Source organism: Manis javanica, chromosome 17 (genome assembly GCF_040802235.1).
Source record: "Manis javanica isolate MJ-LG chromosome 17, MJ_LKY, whole genome shotgun sequence".
NCBI classification, from domain to species: domain Eukaryota; kingdom Metazoa; phylum Chordata; class Mammalia; order Pholidota; family Manidae; genus Manis; species Manis javanica.
In genome coordinates, this window is record NC_133172.1 from 48,792,318 (window position 1) to 48,813,401 (window position 21,084).

The 21,084-nt window shown below is 38.4% G+C and overlaps 1 protein-coding gene and 1 long non-coding RNA gene across 7 annotated transcripts in view; one reads left to right on the top strand and one right to left on the bottom strand.

The window, feature by feature from the left end:
• TANGO6 (transport and golgi organization 6 homolog) overlaps positions 1–21,084 on the top strand; it is a 176,673-nt gene that overhangs the window by 26,916 nt on the left and 128,673 nt on the right. For all 6 annotated transcript variants that reach the window (XR_012126525.1, XR_005063209.2, XR_012126524.1 and 3 more), the window contains exons 8-10: positions 15,984–16,096; positions 17,558–17,734; positions 20,870–21,002. Coding sequence is in view for 3 of the 6 variants with exons in the window: in XM_037025309.2 (XP_036881204.2) it covers positions 15,984–16,096; positions 17,558–17,734; positions 20,870–21,002 (423 nt within the window). In the remaining 3 variants the exon portion in view is untranslated. The remainder of the gene's footprint in view (positions 1–15,983; positions 16,097–17,557; positions 17,735–20,869; positions 21,003–21,084) is intronic.
• On the bottom strand, positions 4,374–20,993 carry LOC140846956 (uncharacterized). The gene is made up of 3 exons (XR_012126529.1): positions 20,858–20,993; positions 10,467–10,642; positions 4,374–9,654 (listed from the first exon to the last, which is right to left on the bottom strand). It is a non-coding gene; the product is annotated as an uncharacterized lncRNA (long non-coding RNA).

Consider the following 21,084-nt stretch of genomic DNA (forward strand, 5'->3'; position numbering starts at 1 on the left):
AGAGGGTGGAAGAGGGCATTTAATTTTAGAGAGGCATTTGGGAACATTTCCAGCTCTGATTTTCTCTTTCTCTCTCCCATTTTCTTTTCTATTTAACAGATTTACTGAGATATAATTCACATATCACACAATTCATGTACTTAGTGTTTAGTTCAACCTTTTTAGTACATTCACAGGGTGGTGCAACCATTACCACATCTAATTTTAGAATATTATTGTTCCCTCGAAAGGCCCCATAATTAGTTGTCACTCTTCTGTCTCCCCACTTTGCTTCCAGCCCTAGGCAACCACTAATCAATGTTCTGCCTCCATAGATTTGCCTTTTCTGGACATTTCATATAAATGGAATCATACAATGTATGGTCTTTTTTTTTTTGAAATTAAAAAAAAATTCATTTTGTTATCATTAATCTACAATTACATGAAGAACATTAGTTTACTAGACTCCCCCCTTCACTAAGTCCCCCCCACAAACCCCTTCACAGTCACTGTCCATCAGTGTAGTAAGATGCTGTAGAATCACTACCTGTCTTCTCTGTGTTGCACATCACTCCCCATGCCCTCTCCCACATTATACATGCTAATCATAATACCCCCTTTCTTTTTCCCCACCCTTATCCCTCCCTTCCCACCCATCCTCCCCAGTCCCTTTCTCTTTGGTAACTGTTAGTCCATGCGTGGGTTCTGTGATTCTACTGCTGTTTTGTTCCTTCAGTTTTTCTGTGTTCTTATACTCCACATATGAGTGAAATCATTTGGTACTTGTCTTTCTCTGCCTGGCTTATTTCACTGAGCATAATACCCTCTAGCTCCATCCATGTTGTTGCAAATGGTAGGATTTATTTTCTTCTTATGGCTGAATAATATTCCATTGTGTATATGTACCACATCTTCTTTATCCATTCATCTACTGATGGACACTTAGGTTGCTTCCATTTCTTGGCTATTGTAAATAGAGCTGCAATAAATATAAGGGTGCATCTGTCTTTTTCAAACTGGGCTGCTGCATTCTTAGGGTAAATTCCTAGAAGTGGAATTCCTGGGTCAAATGGTATTTCTATTTTGAGCTTTTTGAGGAACCTCCATACTGCTTTCCACAATGGTTGAACTAATTTACATTCCCACCAGCAGTGTAGAAGGGTTCCCCTTTCTCCACAACCTTGCCAACATTTGTTGTTGTTTGTCTTTTGGATGGTGGCGATCCTTACTGGTGTGAGGTGATAATCTCATTGTGGTTTTAATTTGCATTTCTCTGATTACTAGCGATGTGGAGCATCTTTTCATATGTCTGTTGGCCATCTGAATTTCTTCTTTGGAGAACTGTCTGTTCAGCTTCTCTGCCCATTTTTTAATTGGATTATTTGCTTTGTGTTTGTTGAGGTACGTGAGCTCTTTATATATTTTGGATGTCAACCCTTTATCACATCTGTCATTTATGAATATATTCTCCCATACTGTAGGATACCTTTTTGTTCTATTGATGGTGTCCTTTGCTGTACAGAATCTTTTCAGCTTGATATAGTCCCACTTGTTCATTTTTCCTTTTGTTTCCCTTGCCTGGGGAGATATGTTCATGAAGAAGTCACTAATGTTTATGTCCAAGAGATTTTTGCCTATGTTTTTTTCTAAGAGTTTTATGGTTTCATGACTTACATTCAGGTCTTTGATCCATTTTGAATTTAATTTTGTGTATGGGGTTAGACAGTGATCCAGTTTCATTCTCTTACATGTAGCTGTCCAGTTTTGCCAGTGCCATCTGTTGAAGAGACTGTCATTTCCCCATTGTATATCCGTGGCTCCTTTATCATATATTAATTGAGCATATATGTTTGGGTTAATGTGTGGAGATTCTATTCTGTTCCACTGGTCTGTGGCTCTGTTCTTGTGCCAGTACCAAACTGTCTTGATTATTGTGGCTTGGTAGTAGAGCTTGAAGTTGGGGCGTGAGATCCCCCCAACTTTATTCTTCCTTCTCAGGATTGCTTTGGCTATTTGGGGTCTTTGGTTTTTCCATATGAATTTTTGAACTATTTGTTCCAGTTCATTGAAGAATGCTGTTGGTAATTTGATAGGGATTGCATCAAATCTGTATATTGCTTTGGGCAGAATGGCCATTTTGATGATATTAATTCTTCCTAGCCAAGAGCATGGGATGAGTTTCCATTTGTTAGTGTCCTCTTTAATTTCTCTTAAGAGTGTTCAGGGTATAGGTCTTTCACTTCCTTGGTTAGGTTTATTCCTAAGTATTTTATCCTTTTTGATGCAATTGTGAATGGAATTGTTTTCCTGATTTCTCTTTCTATTAGTTCATTGTTAGTGTATAGGAAAGCCACAGATTTCTGTGTGTTAATTTTGTATCCTGCAACCTTGCTGTATTCTGATATCAGTTCTAGTAGTTTTGGAGTGGAGTCTTTAGGGTTTTTTATGTACAATATTATGTCATCTGCAAATAGTGACAGTTTAACTTCTTCTTTACTAATTTGAATTCCTTGTATTTCTTTGTTTTGTCTAATTGCCATGGCTAGGACCTCCAGTGCTATGTTGAATAACAGTGGGGAGAGTGGGCATCCGTCTTGTTCCCGATCTCAGAGGAAGAGCTTGAGCTTTCAGCTTCTCGCTGTTCAGTATGATGTTGGCTGTGGGTTTATCATATATGGCCTTTATTATGTTGAGGTACTTGCCCTCTATACCCATTTTGCTGAGAGTTTTTATCATGAATGGACGTTGAATTTTGTCGAATGCTTTTTCAGCATCTGTGGAGATGATCATGTGGTTTTTGTCCTTCTTTTTTTTGATGTGGTAGATGATGTTGATGGATTTTCAAATGTTGTACCATCCTTGCATCCCTGGGATGAATCCCACTTGGTCATGGTGTATGATCCTTTTGATGTGTTTTTGAATTTGGTTTGTTAATATTTTGTTGAATATTTTTGCATCTACGTTCATCAGGGATATTGGTCTGTAATTTTCCTTTTTGGTGGGGTCTTTGCCTGGTTTTGGTATTAGGGTGATGTTGGCTTCATAGAATGAGTTTGGAAATATTCCCTCCTCTTCTATTTTTTGGAAAACTTTAAGGAGAATGGGTATTATATCTTCTCTGTATGTCTGATAAAATTCCGAGGTAAATCCATCAGACCCGGGGGTTTTGTTCTTGGGTAGTTTTTTGATTACCACTTCAATTTCTTTGCTGGTAATTGGTTTGTTTAGATTTTGTGTTTCTTCCTTGGTCAGTCTTGGAAGGTTGTATTTTTCTAGGAAGTTGTCCATTTCTTCTAGGTTTTCCAGCTTGTAGCATATAGGTTTTCACAGTAATCTGTAATAATCTGCAATAAATCTGTAAACATCTGTCGTGATGTTTCCTTTCTTGTTTCTGATTCTGTTGATGTGTGTTGATTCTCTTTTCTCTTAATAAGTCTGGCTAGAGGCTTATCTATTTTGTTTATTTTCTCAAAGAACCAGCTCTTGGTTTCATTGATTTTTTCTATCATTTCATTCTTCTCAATTTCATTTATTTCTTCTCTGAACTTTATTAAGTCCCTCCTCCTGCTGACTTTAGGCCTCATTTGTTCTTCTTTTTCCAATGTCAATAATTGTGACGCTAGACTATTCATTTGGGTTTGTTCTTCCTTCTTTAAATATGCCTGGATTGCTATGTACTTTCCTCTTAAGACTGCTTTCGCTGCGTCCCACAGTAGTTGGGGCTTTGTGTTGTTGTTGTCATTTGTGTCCATATATTGCTTGATCTCTATTTTAATTTGTTTGTTGATCCATTGATTATTTAGGAGTATGTTGTTAAGCCTCCATGTGTCTGTGGGCCTTTTTGCTTTCTTTGTACAATTTAGTTCTAGTTTTATACCTTTGTGGTCTGAAAAGTTGGTTGGTAGAATTACAATCTTTTTGAATTTACTGAGGCTCTTTTTGTGGCCTAGTATGTGGTCTATTCTGGAGAATGTTCCATGTGCACTTGAGAAGAATGTGTATCCTGTCGCTTTTGGATGTAGAGTTCTATAGATGTCTATTAGGTCCATCTGTTCTAGTGTGTTGTTCAGTGCCTCTGTGTCCTTACTTATTTTCTGTCTGGTGGATCTATCCTTTGGAGTGAATGGTGTGTTGAAGTCTCCTAAAATGAATGCATTACTTTCTATTTCCTCCTTTAGTTCTGTTAGTATTTGTTTCACATATGCTGGCGCTCCTGTGTTGGGTACATATATATTTATAATGGTTATATCCTCTTGTTGGACTGAGCCCTTTATCATTATGTAATGTCCTTCTTTATCTCTTGTTACTTTCTTTGTTTTGAAGTCTATTTTGTCTGATACTAGTACTGCAACACCTGCTTTTTTCTCCCTGTTGTTTGCATGAAATATCTTTTTCCATCCCTGGACTTTTACTCTGTGCATGTCTTTGGGTTTGAGGTGAGTCTCTTGTAAGCAGCATATAGATGGGTCTTGTTTTTTTATCCATTCAGTGACTCTATGTCTTTTGATTGGTGCATTCAGTCCATTTACATTTAGGGTGATTATCGATAGGTATGTACTTATTGCCAGTGCAGGCTTTAGATTCGTGATTACCAAAGGCTCAAGGTTAATTTCCTTACAATCTAAGAGTCTAACTTAACTCACTTAGGATGCTGTTACATAGGTTCTTTTCTGTTTCTCCTCCTTTTTCTTCCTCCTCCATTCTTTATATATTAGGTATGATATTCTGTACTTTTTGTCTCTCCCTTGATTGACTTTGGGGATAGTTAGTTCAATTTTGCATTTGCTTAGTAATTAGCTGTTCTACTTTCTTTACTGTGGTTTTCTTACCTCTGGTGACAGCTATTCAACCTTAGGAACATTTCCATCTATAGTAGTCCCTCCAAAATAAACTGTAGAGATGGTTTGTGGGAGGTAAATTCTCTGAGCTTTTGCTTATATGGAAATTGTTTAATCCCTCCTTCAAATTTAAATGATAATCTTGCTGGATAAAGTAACTTGGTTCCAGGCCCTTCTGCTTCATGGCATTAAATACATCATGCCACTCCCTTCTGGCCTATAAGGTTTCTGCTGAGAAGTCTGATGTTAGCCTGATGGTCTTTCCTTTGTATGTGATCTTATTTCTGTCTCTGACTGCTTTTAACAGTCTGTCCTTATCCTTGATCTTTTCCATTTTAATTACTATGTGTCTTGGTGTTGTCTTCCTTGGGTCCCTTGTGTTGGGAGATCTGTGGATCTCCATGGCCTGAGAGACTATGTCCTTCCCCAGATTGGGGAAGTTTTCAGCAACTACCTCCTCAAAGACTCTTTCTATCCGTTTCTCTCTCTTCTTCTTCTGGTATCCCTATAATATGAATATTGTTCCATTTAGATTGGTCCCACAGTTCTCTCAATATTCTTTCATTCTTAGAGATCCTTTTTTCTTTCTGTGCCTCAGCTTCTTTGTATTCCTTTTCTCTAGTTTCTGTTTCATTTATCGTCTCCTCCACCGTATCCAACCTGCTTTTAATACCCTCCATCGTGCTCTTCAGCGATTGGATCTCCTACCTGAATTCATTCCTGAGTTCTTGGATGTCCTTCCGTACCTCCATTAGAATGTTGATGATTTTTATTTTGAACTCCCTTTCAGGAAGAGTCACGAGGTCCATATCATTTAAATCTTTCTCGGGAGTTGTATTAATAATTTTACTCTGGACCGTGTTTCTTTGGCGTTTCATATTTGTATATGGCGCCCTCTGGTGTCCAGAAGCTCTATTCTGGAGCTGCTCAGTTCCTGTAGCAATGTCGGGGGTTGCAGGGGAGCAATATTGGTGCCTGGGGGGAGGAAAAAGCTGTTCCCTGCTTCCTGGCTGCTATGCCTGTCTCCAGTGCCTGAACTAGTGGACTGAGCACACAGGTATAAGCTTTTGTCCCAGAGCAGCCAGATATGGATCCTTGCTTTCCACAAGCGACCAGAATCCCAGTCTCCCCAGGAACTCCACCTATCCCAGCTTTCCAACCCCGTAATCAGAAGAGTATGATGAAAGCACCATGAAATGTAGGTTTGTGCTCCCAGCACAGATCTCTGGAGCTAGGTATTCAGCATTCCCAAGCCTTCCACTCCCTCCCTGCTCAGTTTCTTTTCCTCCTGCCATGAGCTGGGGTGGGGGAAGGGCTCGGGTCCCACCGAGCCACAGCTCTGGTACATTACCCCGTTTGGTGAGGTCTGCTCTTTTCTCCAGGTGTATGCAGTCTGGTGCCATCCTCTTTCCTGTTGCTCTATTAGGATTAGTTGCACCAACTATATTTTCTAATTGTATATGGTTTTAGGAGGAAGCCTCTGTCTCTCCTCTCACGCTGTCATCTTTAATCCTTTTCCAATGTATGGTCTTTTGTAGTTGATTTTTCACTAACATGATGTTTTTAAGATTCATCCATACTATAGCATGAGGCAGTACATCATTCCTTTTAATGCCAAACAGCATAGCATTACATGGATATATCATATTTTGCTGATCGGTTTACCAGTTAATGGAAATTTTTTTACTTCCACATTTTGCCTATTCTGAACAATGCTGCTATGGACATTCATATACAAGTTTTTGTGTGGACATGTTTTTATTTTTCATGGGTATATACGTAGGAGTGGAATTGCTGGATCATATGGTAACCCTATGTTTAATCTTTTGGGGTAGTGCCAGACTGTTTTCCAAAGTAGCTGTACCCATTCTATATTCCCATCTGCAGTCTATGAAAATTCAAGTTGATGTTCACTCTGGCCAATACTTGTCCTTGTTTTTTAAATCCTAGCCTTCCTAGTGGGAGTAAAGTGAAATCTTACTGTCGTTTTGATTTACATTTCCCTAATGGCTAATGATGTTCGCAGCCTGACTTGTGCTTATTGACCATTTGTGTGTCTTCCTTGGAGAAATTTCTATTAAGCTTTTGCCATTTTTAAATCATGTTGTCTTTTTATCATTGGCAGGTTAGGGGTAGGCCTCATCCTTCCCAGTAGCTCTCTCCAAAGAAATCCTCCTCAGCAGTCTCCTTTCAATATCCACACTTTGGATCCTTCTTTACCCTCTTTCTGAATAGGAAGCTTTTGTAGTCCTGTTTTCACCTTAGTCTGGTATTTTATTTGGGAGTTTTAAGTTTATTTTATCTTGGTGTCTCACTTGACATTTCCAATATCACCTGTATTGTGACAGCACCCACCTGGCTGACATCTCAACATGTAACCGCAGAGCCCCTTAGTTCCTCAGAGCTAGTTTCCTCTTACTTTATGCACAATCCTGGTTGGACTGGTTATTTGATTTTTAAGACATAGCAGAATTAGAAGTAACTAATTAGAAGTCAGGTAGGCTGACTAAGGCATAGTGATAAGAGAAGGCAAAGAAGCAAGAAAGGAGACAAGAAAAGTCCCCCAAAAGGCATAATAGTTTGAAAAGCAAAGTATATTTGGTCTGGTATGATACAACCAGTATATTTTATTTAAGAAGGCAAGGATTGCATATAATCCATTTAAAAAATACTTCCTTTGAAAGAAGTAAAATATTTTAAAAATTGGTTTTAAGTAAATGAACCCTCAGCTCTCTGAAAATTTTGTGGCAGGAACAATTGTAAGGAAAGACCTTTTTACATGTGGCTCTTTCACATACAGCAGGGAGTAAAGCAGTATGGCTCTGGGGGGCCAGGTGGAAAGTTCTCAGCAATCCAGGTGTGTATATAGAATGCTAGTCAAATTGAATCGAAAATTTGGCATAGCCACTTGTACTTCATCTGCATAAATAATTCTCATCATTTCTATGTGCATACCTTACATCTGATAAATCTGTCTAAGCCAAACAAGGGGTCATGTAACTCAAATAATTTTAGTCTAGTGGCTTCCTGGTCTGCCTCCTAACTCTGAATATCTGGTATCTAATCCCTAGAATGTGTAAATTCTTTAGTCGTCCGTGGTATGAAGGATAAATGACTTTTCTTTGCCTAGAGAGGAAAAAAGAGGTCTAGATTGAATAGAGATTGGCTCTGGATAGGGTAGGGTAAGAGAATTCCAATTTTTTCTGATTTGGACGTTTTCTTGCTCTTAGAGACCTGACTAGAATCTGATACTGGACAGGGGGATGTTTATTAGTATTCCTCACAATACTTGCTGAGACCTTCTAAAAGCAAAAGAAATCTTAGGGTAAGGAAGGCTAAAAGGAACCTAATTAGTTTATTTTCTACATTCTCATTTCCATTTCCAGATTCAAGGAATCTTAACTTTAATTATCCATGTCTTTTTTCCCCCATCTCATCTTAATTAATTTCTAATTAAAGTTTCCCTGTCAGATTGGCCAAGTTGACTCCTCTTTCTGAATTTTTAATTATTTTTGTAGAATAAATTGAGATAATAGAATCTTCGGGCTGGAACGATCTTTAGAAACAATTTAATTTAGCTCTCTCTTTTTTTTTTTAGATAAGTATTTTTTATTGAAGGGTAGTTGACACACAGTATTACATTAGTTTCAGGTGTACAACACAGTGATTCAACATTTATATACATGATAATTCTAGGTACCTAGCTCTCTTTTTTTAATAGATTTGGTTTTTAAAAACAGTTTTAGGTTCCCCAAAAAATCGAGCAGAAAGTACGGTGAGTGCCCATCTATCTTCTGCCCCCATACGTGCACAGCCTCTCCCGCTATCAGCATCTCACATCGGAGTGGGATGTTTGTTATGGTTGAAGAACCTACACTGACACGTCAATATTGTCCACAGTCCATAGTTTACAGTAGAGTTCACTCTTGGTGTGGTACCTTCTTTGGGTTTTAGCAAATTAATCCCTCCTTTCATAGTAAAGGGAACAAAGTTCAAAAGATTGGGAAGTGACTTGTCCACATCATACTAGTGAGTGCCAGAGCTGGTCCAGGGACCAATCTTTCTTTCTCTCTCTCTATGTTTAGAAAAGACAATATGGTATTAATTTGCACATGGTATTAATTTAAGAAGTACAAAGGGCTTTATAGTAAAGGGTTAACCTGTAGCTCCTCCCTAAGGCAGGATGATGTTACCATCTCTAATTGACCTGTGACCTCAAATAACATGCAAAGGACCAAAAGAAGTATCTTTCAAAGCTATGGGAGATGAAAGTGTTGTATTTTGTAAATGCTGTGGTTCAGATTCTGTGGTATAATGCAGTGAAAAGCATCTGGCTTTTTGAGCCAAACAGACCTAGGTTGGAATCTGGCTCCAGGGTGGATTATCTGTTCCATTTGAGGCAACTTAAATTTAACACTTGAGTTATGGGGATGAAATAAGGTACCTTTTGTAGGTTCACTGCATACTTTAGCTCATAATGGTGCTCAGAAAACTGCCAGTTTCCCTTTTCAGTTCAGGGAAACTCTTTCAAATCTTTTGAAAAAGATTGTTTTATATAATATCCTCTGAAAGCACTCACAGTGCAAAATAGTATATTGAGTAACTAACCTTACTCTTTTGCTCCTCACAAGTCTTAATTGAACTCAGTAAGTGCATGAGACGTTCTGGAAAATTACTAGCAAAAGGATCACTGTGATATTTTAGGAGGCAACATTTGACTAGCTTAATCTTTAATGGTAAAATCAAGTTACAACCTGTACTGAATTTCAGTGTTCAGATTCAGTCAGCTCTATTCTGAATAGGGTCATCATGTTTGTATTTCCACACATGTACAGCTCTGTGAAAGATAAGGTCATAAATTAAGAAGACAGTTCCATTAGCAATAGCATCAACAAGAATAAAATATTTAGGACTAAATTTAACATTTGCACTAGGATATTTTACAGAATATTTTAACATGTATTTTCTTAATTGGTCCTTATGACAAAGCTTACTGCTTATGTTATAAATGAAGAAACTAAGAGGTTTAAATGTTTTTTCCATGCTTTCTCACTTAAAACATGATTTGGGGCAGTCACATAGGTGGCAGAAACAAAATTTACTCCCAGAGTTCCCTGACTCCTCACTCCTGGTGTTCTTTGGACTCTACAGTGGTCTCTAAGTAATGTGCTTAACAATATAATGGAAGTCTTCAGAATGAGAAATAGAGCACTTGAGGACTGCTTTCTCTTTTGTTTTGCTTTGAAATAGAAACAGGTGTTTATAATATATACAGGTATATATATTAGGTATATATATATAAAAGTATATATAATACTTTTTACCATTTTGACTGAGTTTTTCCTTTCCTTTTTTATTCAATTTCTTGTCAGTCCTTCCAGAGAAATTCAGCCCTCCAGACACTGAAGAGAGGTGCTGGAATCTCAGTCTTTTCGAGTATCTGCCTGTCTTTGCTTTCCAACCCCCCCACCACTAATCTCCAGAGTACCATGTAATTTGGATTTGTGCTCCTGGAGTAGATCTCCAGGTCTGGATATTTAGCAGTCCTGGGCTTCTACTCCCTCCCTGCTCTGTTTCTCTTCCTCCCACCCGTGAGCTGGGGGAGGGGGAGGGCTTGGGTCCCACCGGCTTGTGTGTTTGCTACTTTACCCTTTTCCACGAGGTCCTCTCTTTTCCCCAGATGTAGGCCATCTGTTGCAGTCTTCTTTCTGGTTGCTTTTTCAGGATTAGTTATATTTGCTGTATTTTCGTGTTATATGTGGTTTTGGGAGGATGTTTCTGCCTCACTTTTCACACTGCCATCTTATTTAATCTTCTAGCTACATCTTAAAAAAAAATGAAAATAACAGAGGGTATTGTAACTTCCCCACAAAAACAGAGCATTTGAAAAAGTAAACAGCAGTCAATCTACTTTGTCCTTTGATTCATTTTTTGATTCAGTTAATCAGTTTCAAAAAAATTTACCAAGAACTTACTGAACGCTAGATACTGTATATATTTACAAATATAGAAATGATTAAGAGCCAGCCTTTGCCTTCAAGGGGCTCCCAGTCAAGCAAACCAAGTTACAGTAGCATGTGATTTCTATCTAGTTAAGAGTACCCAGAAACATGCCTCTATTACTTGTTAGAACAGTCATCTAAGTTTAAATGACAGTTTGTAAGCCTTAACCACAGATGCCTCTTCTCATGGCTGGGTCTGTGATAGGAGGCCGAGATTTATTCAGAAAATTACGTGGAAATCCTCAGAAAGAATGAGGAACTCTGTAGACCTCTAGTGGAGTCATTGGTACCTGTTTCTTCATCTAATCTGTTCTGACCTGTTATGGTTTTCACAGATCCATACTGGCCTCTTATTTTATACTCAACTCTGTCCTATTTATTTATTTTGGAAAAGCCACATGTAGATACAGAAGTTCAACTTTTCTTCAAAGCACCATTTGACTTACTCTCAGAGAGGCTTTTTCACACCAAAGTATTGAAATGTTACCTTGAGGGTCTGTCTTTACCTTCCTTGCTTCAGCTTTTTTAGCCCTTGGTATATTGTTTGGTGATCCCTACTTGAGCAGATACATGAAGTAATTAAACAGGATTTCATCTTTAAATACTAACTAAATAATTGGTAGAAGAACAAAAAGCATGTGGGGAAGGGTTTGAAATCTGTGACATCTTAGTCAAGTTGAAGATTCAGTGTTCAACACTTTTTGGATGAGGAGAATTTTTTTTTTTTTAGCTGGTCTTACCTCTTAATGGCTGAGGAACTAGAATGGTGTAGAAGAAAATGAGCAAACTTGCAGTCAAGTCAGAGAATGGTAGATTAGGTACCCAGAGAGTCCTTAAGGCTTGACTGACCCAACCTCCTTATATTGGAAACTGAGACTCAGAGAAGTCAATTGATTTGTGTTAAGTCTTACAACTGGTCAGTGGACGTATTTACAAACAGTCTATGTGAAACATACCTAATAGTTATGCTGGCAAAAAAGGGAAACTTCCAAATGATAATGGAATGTTTTTACCACTAGAAATAATATGTGCAGTACAGTATTATGTTTCAGAACTTGAATTCCCATCTCACTTTGCCTCCAGATGAGCAGGAAACACCTCCAACTACAAAGAGACTACACATAAACACAGTTCGAGGACATTACACAACACCCCAATGCTAGAGCACAGAGGTGGGGACTAGGACCCTCCTCCAGTGGGCCAGGAACAGCTGTTGTGCCTTCACTGCTTCCTCAGTCAGTACTGTCACCAGCCTAGATTGGAGGCGACTGGAAGGAACTGGCCTCACCAGTTTCTGTTGCAGGTAGTATGACATCATTGGAAAGACCGGGCTTTCTAGGGCGTTTGGTCATTATCTGCTGGCACCAGAGATCACAGTGCATGGGGGTGAGCAGTTAGTAATGTAGGTAACTGTCAAATCACTATGTTATAAACTTGAAATCAGCATAGTATTGTCTATCAGCTGCATTTCAATTTAATAAAGAAGATCCCAGTGCAGCTTTGGCTGAGTCAGTACAGCCTCCTGTATCCCTTTATGGGCTGCTGAACTCCAGGTAGAAGTCAGTGATCTGGGGACTCACATAAGGGGGAAGTGACCAGATTCCACTTTGGGAGTGTAAACAGAGGGTGATGTTGGATGTCAGGTGCAGACCAAATTGTCAACCTGCATATGAGGTCAGTTCTAGGCAAGAGATTAGAATGAGGTGGCTGTCCTTGGACCAGGGCTTGCCACCATGTGGCCCTGGAGACCTATGGGAAGACCTGGTAGAAGGAGCTGTATGAGACTCAGTAGGAGGAAGAGGAGGCGGTACAGAAGCTGCTGTTCGTGGGGCCACTCAGGAACGCATGTCCTACTTTGCAGAGGTTGCAGGACTAGGGTTATTAATAGCCTGACAAAGCGGAGACCTTCTGATTCTGAGGGGAGTAGCTGGAATAGACTTGGTATGGGTTAGGGATGGCAGCAATGAAACTGTCACTGTGCACAAGGGGAGGTGAGTATTGGGAGGCCAGAGTACATGCCTTATGCTCTTTTAAATGGTGGTAAAATTCATATATCATAAGAGACACCATTTTATTCATTTTAAAATGTACAATTCAGTGGTATTCAGTCCATTCACAGTGTTGCACAGCCATCAGCACTGTCCAGTTCCAGAACTTTTTCATCACCCCGAGTGAACATGCCATACCCATTAAGCAGCCATTTCCCATTTCTCCTTCCCCCAAACCTCCAGCAACCACTTATCTCTGGATTGTGCATGGATTTCATGTCAGACAGATGTGGGTTCATCCTGGTCCTGCCATTTACTAACAGAGTACCTGTGCTCAACTAACTTTGCTTCTCTGAGCCTCAATTTCCCACACTTTTAGAATGGAAATAAAAATGCTTAACCTGTAGGACTCTGGTGAGTATTGATTGTACGTTAAATGTTGAGCTGAATAACCTGGTTAATTCTTGAGTAGATATGCAATAAATGGCAGATACTGTTTGCTTTATAAAAGCAGTAACAGTGTGGTTCCTTTGAATTGATATTACTGTATTTAAACTTCTTATGACCAAAAATTCAGGTAACGCAAATGAATCATCTACTCTGATAGATGTTGAAATAGGAAATTTGACTTTTGCCTGCCAGGCTAATTGAAGAGGTGAGAGATAACTATAGAGTCATGGACTATATATACTACAAAGTCTAAAATACTATTGGAATTTAGAGGAGAAAAATCATTAATTGTGATTGGTGCTTCATAAATATTTGAGTTAGTGAATGAATGAATGAACAATTGAACAGACAAACATCTAGCAGGCCTATGGAAGAGGTAGAACTGGAGCTGGGCCAGTTTAGTAAGTACCACTGCCTATCTTTCATCTATAAAATTCAATCAGGATACTGAACAACCTGTAAGGTAGGCAAACAAAATGGTTTTGATGATCATTTTTTTGTTTTTAGGAGGCCCATCCAAACACTTTGAAAAAATAGATGTACATTCATTAAGGAAGTTTAAAGGGTGATAGATTTGTAACAAGGAGGGGTTCATATTAATACTGGAAGGGAGGCAAAATCCTGTATGTGTCAAGCAGAGGCCATTCAAGTTCTTTGAGATATCACAGAGAAAACTCATTGATCAGACTGAGCCAAAGGGGACTTTGTTTCTAAATCTTTCTCCTTTGAGAAAAAAAAATCTCAAATCAGTATTCCTATCTGTGAATTAAATGGATTATTATTTGATGAATTGATAGGAGTTATTCTTTATTTCTCTCTTTCCATATGCTCATCCCCTCATCACTGCCCCCACCACTAGAATGTAACAAGCTCCTTTGAGGCAGATAACTTGTGCACCACTGTATGTCTAGCACACAACTGACATTCAATAAATACTTGCTGAACCATTATATAAAAATAAATAACATACATACATGTATACATAGCTATACAGTTTTTCTAAATATAAAAGTAGTACTTTTCTTTGTAAGAAAATACAGAAAAGCATAGGAAGAAAACTTCAAAATTGGAGGAATTTATCAACAGTAACATAGACCTCTGAGAAATTTGCTTGATTGAGTTCATGTTGAAGCTGGAGGTGCTTTGGCCCAATCAAGCCAGTAATAATGGAAATTTTGTGCCATTTGTTTCTTGTTTTTTTTTTTTGCACAAAAGATGCTGCTAAGGAAGGATGGCTCCACAGGGATTACCTCTGGGAACACAGAATCCAGAGCCAAACAATAGGCCCTTATGTTATCTGGGGGAGTCTTTTTTTTTTTTTTACCTCCTGTAATTGGTGATATCATAATTAGGCCTGCATATTACTTCTGAACACTGCCATACAAGGCACTTCATTTAGTTGGGCTTATGGAGATTAGATCATGCACAGGAAGCCGGTTCCCTGGTTATCAGGCTCCACAGAGGAGACGGGAGGCTTAAGTAGTGTGAAAAATTACGGTTGATTTAAAGAGACAGGATTCTCTGGAAAAGTACAGCGATTTTTCCAGCTTGTGCCTCTGTGACCTTTGAGTTTCCCATAAACAGCACTGATTCCTGCCTTGATACTCTTTCTGTAAATAAGGACCTCTTTGAGCTTCCCTTTCCTCCACCAATAGGGCTGCTGAAACCTATTTTGTGAGATTGTTATAATTTTAATGAGCTAACTCCTTTAATGAATCTAATAACATAGTCCCTGGAAGATAAAAATCCTAGCACAGTTCCTGGAACACATGCTGAGAGTATAATCGTCAGTTCCTCATCTTTTTCCTTTTATCATCATTTAAACTGTCTGCATTATCAGGTTTTAAATAATTTAACAGAATTACAATTTGAAACCCTATTGTGTTTAATTGTAGTTTTGAATAGTATTTTGCACTTCTTAATACTTTAAATTATCTGCCTTGAATTATTATTGTAATTGGTTTACTTGTTTTATTCTCCTTGCTACATCACAAGCAATTGAGAGATAACAGTTCTTACTCATAGTCACTGCAATGCCTCGGATAGTGCTTTGATCCCAGTGGATATTCAAATAAAGTTTGTTGAATGCGTTTGTGCCAGTCTTCTTGAAAGGTGCAACTAAAATATGTAATATAATTATTGTGAACAGAAATCAGCATCCTCACACACTTAGCCCTGTAGAGCCAGCACAGATCAAGGTGCACAGCATAAGTTCTTGCAACATTTATCAAATTGGAGAGAATAAGACTTGCCATGTGGCAGTTAAATCTTAAGAGTGACAAATCTAGAACAAGCTGTTTCAGATTTTTTTTTCTCTCAAATCTAGTTTTAAGTTTTTCCGTTTGTTGTTAATTGCTGGTTAGTTCCTGAGAACAGGGCGTTCAGCAGTAAGAGATACTGTATAGATGAATAAAGGCAGATTGGGAGACTCAGAGGTAGTTAAAAGTAGGAAAGGAAGGGGTCTGATAATGAATTTACTGCCCCATTTCACTCAGCAGTTTTGAAAGCCGTACACATGAAAGGGCAGTGTTCCAGTTCAGTCTCCCTGTGTTTCAGCCCGTCTGCCAATCTCACATGGTTTCCTTAGCCATAGAGCTCAGTTGTTCACTTTAGGGCTAGCAGGTTGCTTAACAAGGCTCTGAGCCCTGCTAATAAGTGTATGGTGTTTGGTTCCCATTCCTCTGGCCCTGCCTTCGCGTTCCCTCTCACTGTTTCCTTTTCTCTAGGTGTACGTGGTCGGGAATGACCCTTTGCCAGTTTTGGTGGATTCCCTGCTTCCTGTTCTGCGGGTGCTCTTTTCGCTCTACTGTTTCACCAAGCAGAGTGTGTCTCACATAAGGTAAAGAGCCTAGATAACCTTACTTGTTTATAAATAGTGAATTCTTTCTTTGTGTGTTGTTCTTGTTCTCATTTGGAACATACAATTTATGCCACTCTGTAATTGTTTTTTGCTTTCCAAGTTGGGAAAACATTTGGAAATCTTATGTTGCTCATCTGAAAAAGAAAGAGAGCTTTACAGATTGCAGGGAATTGGTGCAGTTTTTAGAAAGACTTTCCTCAGCCTCTCTCCAACAAGATATCAGAGATGAAATCCTTGTTTCCCTTCAAGAACATGCCACTGTTTGATCAGTGAGAAACATGGAATTACGTGTCTCAGGATGAGGAAATAGAGGATGGATCATAACTACCTTGTGGGGAATCAAGCTGGGGAAATCTGGATCTGAATGGGGCACTCTGTAATTCAGATTTGGAGTTGGTCTGAGTACTGCACAGTATTGTTCAGAATAAAGGGATTTTTTTAAGTCCTCCAGAAAATAATCTTTTACATTGGAATTTAAGTAGAATTCACTTTGTATCACCTCTATTTTCACAGCTACTTATGTTGTTTTTTCTTTATAAGAGTTTATATTCTTTGTGAAGTCCTACAGAATTCTAACTTTTGGTGTTTGGAATTCCCCTACATGTCATCTGATATACAAAGTGCTATCTTACCCCTAGGATTATTAGGAGGACTAACCATGCATTGAAGTGTTTAGCACTGTCCGTGGCAAATGGTAAGCTCAGTAAATGATAGCTGTCATCATTATTAAGTAGCAAAGGAAGGTACTCAGGCTGGCTGGTATATTATTCAAAGTTCATAGACTGTGTTTGACTCTGACTTTCAGTCATCACATTACTGTAGCCCACAGCCACAAGGGCAGTGACAAGAGAGTGCCGTGGAAGATGGAGGTTATAAATATATAAATTTGGCTCTAAAGGACTGTCGATATAATAACCCCTGTCTTAGTTTTGAGACCCAAATCCTCACAGCACTATCATGTCCTCATCAGAGCCTGAGAAGGAAGAAGCAACCATTCATTCCATTCCTCTCCTAGTGGACTGGCATACATAAATGGGCACGAGGAATCAGGAAGAATCTGTTGGTGTGCTGTTTTTTGGTCACCAGCTATCGGTCCCATTGATAGCAGATGGTTTTATCAGTGTAAACTGTAACAATGCCTGATCCAAAGGCAGTATAATATACTAGGAATTACAAAAAAAAATCATGTGGGGCTCATGTATCATATCAGGATTGCTTCTAGAGCCAGAGATTAGTCAATCACTCTTGAATTTCACGATATTTGCATTCTGAAATTCACAAGAAGCATTCTTTCCACTCCTGCACTTCTGTGGTACTAGGTGATTGAAACAGCACTTAGATTGCAGTGGGACCTGACAGTCTCTTTTTCTTTTTTTATGTTAGCTTGTGAGATGTATAGAGTAAGATGACAAGCTCTTTTATAACTGCTTTTTCTGCCAGGTCACTTTGCCAAGAGATCTTATTATGGATTCTAGGGAAGCTGGAGAGGAAGAAGGCAATTGCCAGCCTGGAAGGATTTGCAGGGTTGAACAAATCTGTGTCCTCTCTCCATTCTCTGTGTCAGTTTAGAGCTGCCGCTCAGGGTGGCATTATGATTACCATCAAGGAGGCCATTTGGTGAGTTCACCCATTCTTTACTGTCTCTCTTAAGATTTTATTGTACCTAAAAGGCCATTCTGCTTTTTGTCCACTAAGAGGCGCTGATAGAAAGGGAACCGGAAACTGAAGCCGCCTAGCTGCTGCTATTTATAATCTCTAAATGAAATGTGAGCCTTAAATAATCCTCCAGGTTTTTCCCAGATGCCAGCTAATGGTAGGTGCAATGTGCTGGTGTCTTGCAGCCTTGAAACACAAGAAACCCACTTATTTAATAATGTGTTTGCCAGTGAATGAGAGTAAAGGGCAGACATGTTCATCTTCAACACTAACACTCCAATTCTCTTTTAGAGTCTCCAAATGGTGTATGTGTGTTCAAAGACTTATTTATTCCTAAGGGAAGTTGTCTCATAGCTATCTTTTATGGTAATTTTTATGGTGGGGGTTTGTTTCTCCTAGGGATTGATTAGCAGGTGCTTAATAAATGTTAGTGGAATGGATAATTTATTTCTCCAACATCTCACAAGTGTATTTTGCATTGTTTTTATTTTCTGGGTGATGTGTGTAGATACTATTAATGTAAATTCCTGTTGATCATGTAGTCCATATAGGATTTTACTGGTGGCACCTACTCTACTTAGAGTTCATTTTATATTCAAAGTGCTGCTGTTTGTTAAAGTGTTTAATTTTTTATTCATGGTTAACTTGGTGAAGTTTTAAAACACTTTCAATATGATGGACTTGAGGAAAATAGAAAAAACATTGATTGCAGAAAGAATTATCTGTATAAGCTCAAGCCACTAGTTTACTGAGAGTTGTTAAACATTAATAGGTTTTGTAGTTATAATTATGCCTTTGAACTGAAAGAGTTTATTGTTTTTCTACATGTTTATTTAAAAGACACTTTGGAATAGTTTAACCTAGGGACAATTTAGTTGACTATATAACTTCATGATATTTAACTTACCAGCAGTTAAAACTTACTGCCATGCTAACGAGTCTTTAGTGGACTCCTCAGTGCACATTTTCCAGAATCAATAATTTTTACTGAAATTATAGGTTCTCTTCATGGGAGGGAGAATGTGCTTGAGTGAATCTCTATCCACTACAGAAGCAATAGGTCCTTAACCTGGGGTCTCTACATGAACTTCTAGGGCTCCATGATCCCCTTCATTTTTTTTTTTTTGAGCATAAAGGCTTTATTGTCACCTTAGGGTTCTCAGACAGGTGGGGCTCTTGCATGTGTCTGGTGGGCAACGAATGTCCTCATGGCACACTAAGTTGATGGCAGTGCCGGGCCCAGTCCTCAGGGCTCCCTCTGCCCTCCCTCCCCACTCCTCCCCTTGATTTTTTATATGCAAACATGGATTGTTTTTATTGAAAGTAGGTTTCATAGCCTTCTTTAGTTACTTAAAACACTCATGTCTCCAAAATGTTGACACTCCCTATACTAGAGAAATGTGTGTGTTTGTAATTTTGTCATGTGTTCTCAAGATCCTGCTGGTTGTCCTTGAAAGGCCTACCTTTTGAGGGTCAGGATCACCACTTACCTTTCACTGTACCATCCTGCCCAGCAGCACTAATTATCAATAAGAAGTTTGTTTAAAGAAATTTTAAAAGAGCAGATTAGATTTCATGATCTTTGGATACAGAAATTTTATTTTTCTGGAATAAATAATACTATTTAGAATTGACTCTCATTGAAATCTTAAGAATGAATAAAATAGTGCTTCTTAAAGTAATTGTTGTCATATCATTTTTTCAAAGAGTATTTGAATACCTTACTTCATTTTGACAGGGTGGTTCACAGAAGCTTAGAAATGACATCCATTTCAGCTTTTCTTCTAACATAAAATGTGGTAGAGATAACATGACTAATCTGAAGGACTCTGGCAAATTCTGGGATAATATAGGAAGTAATCCTAAACTTGGTTTATAGGTTGTTCATTCTACTAGAGGAGTATAAAAGCCAGTTTAGTAGTGAACTGGCAAATTGGGACACACTGCCCAATGAGATGGTCTGTCTAGTTAACTTTAATAATTGTACTTTTCAATGAGATGAACAACATGTGTCATTTTTTTCTCAGTTTAGTCTGAAAAAAATTATGTCTTCTTTGCTCACAAAAGTAACATGTGTTCTTTGTATAATATAAAAATGCATAAAGAGGAAAACAAAACCCAGCCAGTATCCTATTCACTGTTTACTTTTAGTTTTGTCTTCTAGTACATCTTCTGTATTTGTTTATGTGATGTAGTATAGTAATGTATCTTGTTTTTCCACTTATCATATGAATTAAAACAAAGCTTTAGTACCTCATTAATTTCTTGAAACTTTTTGCAGAAATCATAGCCCTGTTTTCAACAAGTTAGCCATATTTTGTTAGTTGGAAATTGGGCCTACTCAGTTTTCTGAGCCTTTATGCATTTTCATATCTAGCTAATTGGTTCTTATTAGCTGAGACTGACTGCATCTCCTCCTGTAATGAGTGGGTCTTTTTACACTACCCATAACTCTTCAGGGGATCGTTGAGAAAAAGTCCAAGTTCCTTTGAATGGCATCCAAGGCCCTCTTTGATCTGGCTTTGCTTTGCAGCTTTTTTTTTCGCTATTCTTCCCCAGGAACCAGCATATCTGTATACAACTATACTTTAATTCTCCCTTGCTTTTGCAATTTATTGAAGTAATAATAGTAATTCATCAGCATCCTTTTTTTTAAATTAAAGTATTATTGATATACACTCTTATGAAGGTTTCACATGAAAAAACAATGTGGTTACTACATTTACCCATATTATCGAGTCCCCACCCATACCCCAATGCAGTCACTGTCCATCAGTGTAGTAAGATGCCACAGATTCACTATTTGCCTTTTCTGTGCTACACTGTTTTCCCTGTGATCCCTCACACCATATCAACATCCGTCTTAAAAGCCAGTTTCTTCATGAATCTTTTCCCATTGGCCAAATGACTTTGCAGGACATGATATCCTAGTTTCTAAGAGTAACTTTTTCAGCATGGAGAGACAGGAAAATAATTTAAATAAATTTTGAGATCTTTCTAATGATTTACTGTAAGAAAATAATTTATTAGGATTTCAAAAAATTAATAAGGTATCTTCGGTGACACTGCCAAGATAAATCTTACCTCTCTTTGCAGTGACGAAGATGAAGATGAAGCCCTTTACCAGAAAGTATCCTCAGAGCAGTGCCAGCTAGAGTGTCTTGGGGACTTGTTATCCTACTGCCAAGAATGTGGCTTGGCAGGCGACTTTTTTATCTTCTGCCTGAAGGTAAGAACTACATACAGTACGTTACAGGGTAGTACTGGGAGCCCCTTTGAATTTTCAAGGCACTCATAATTATAGGTCCAAA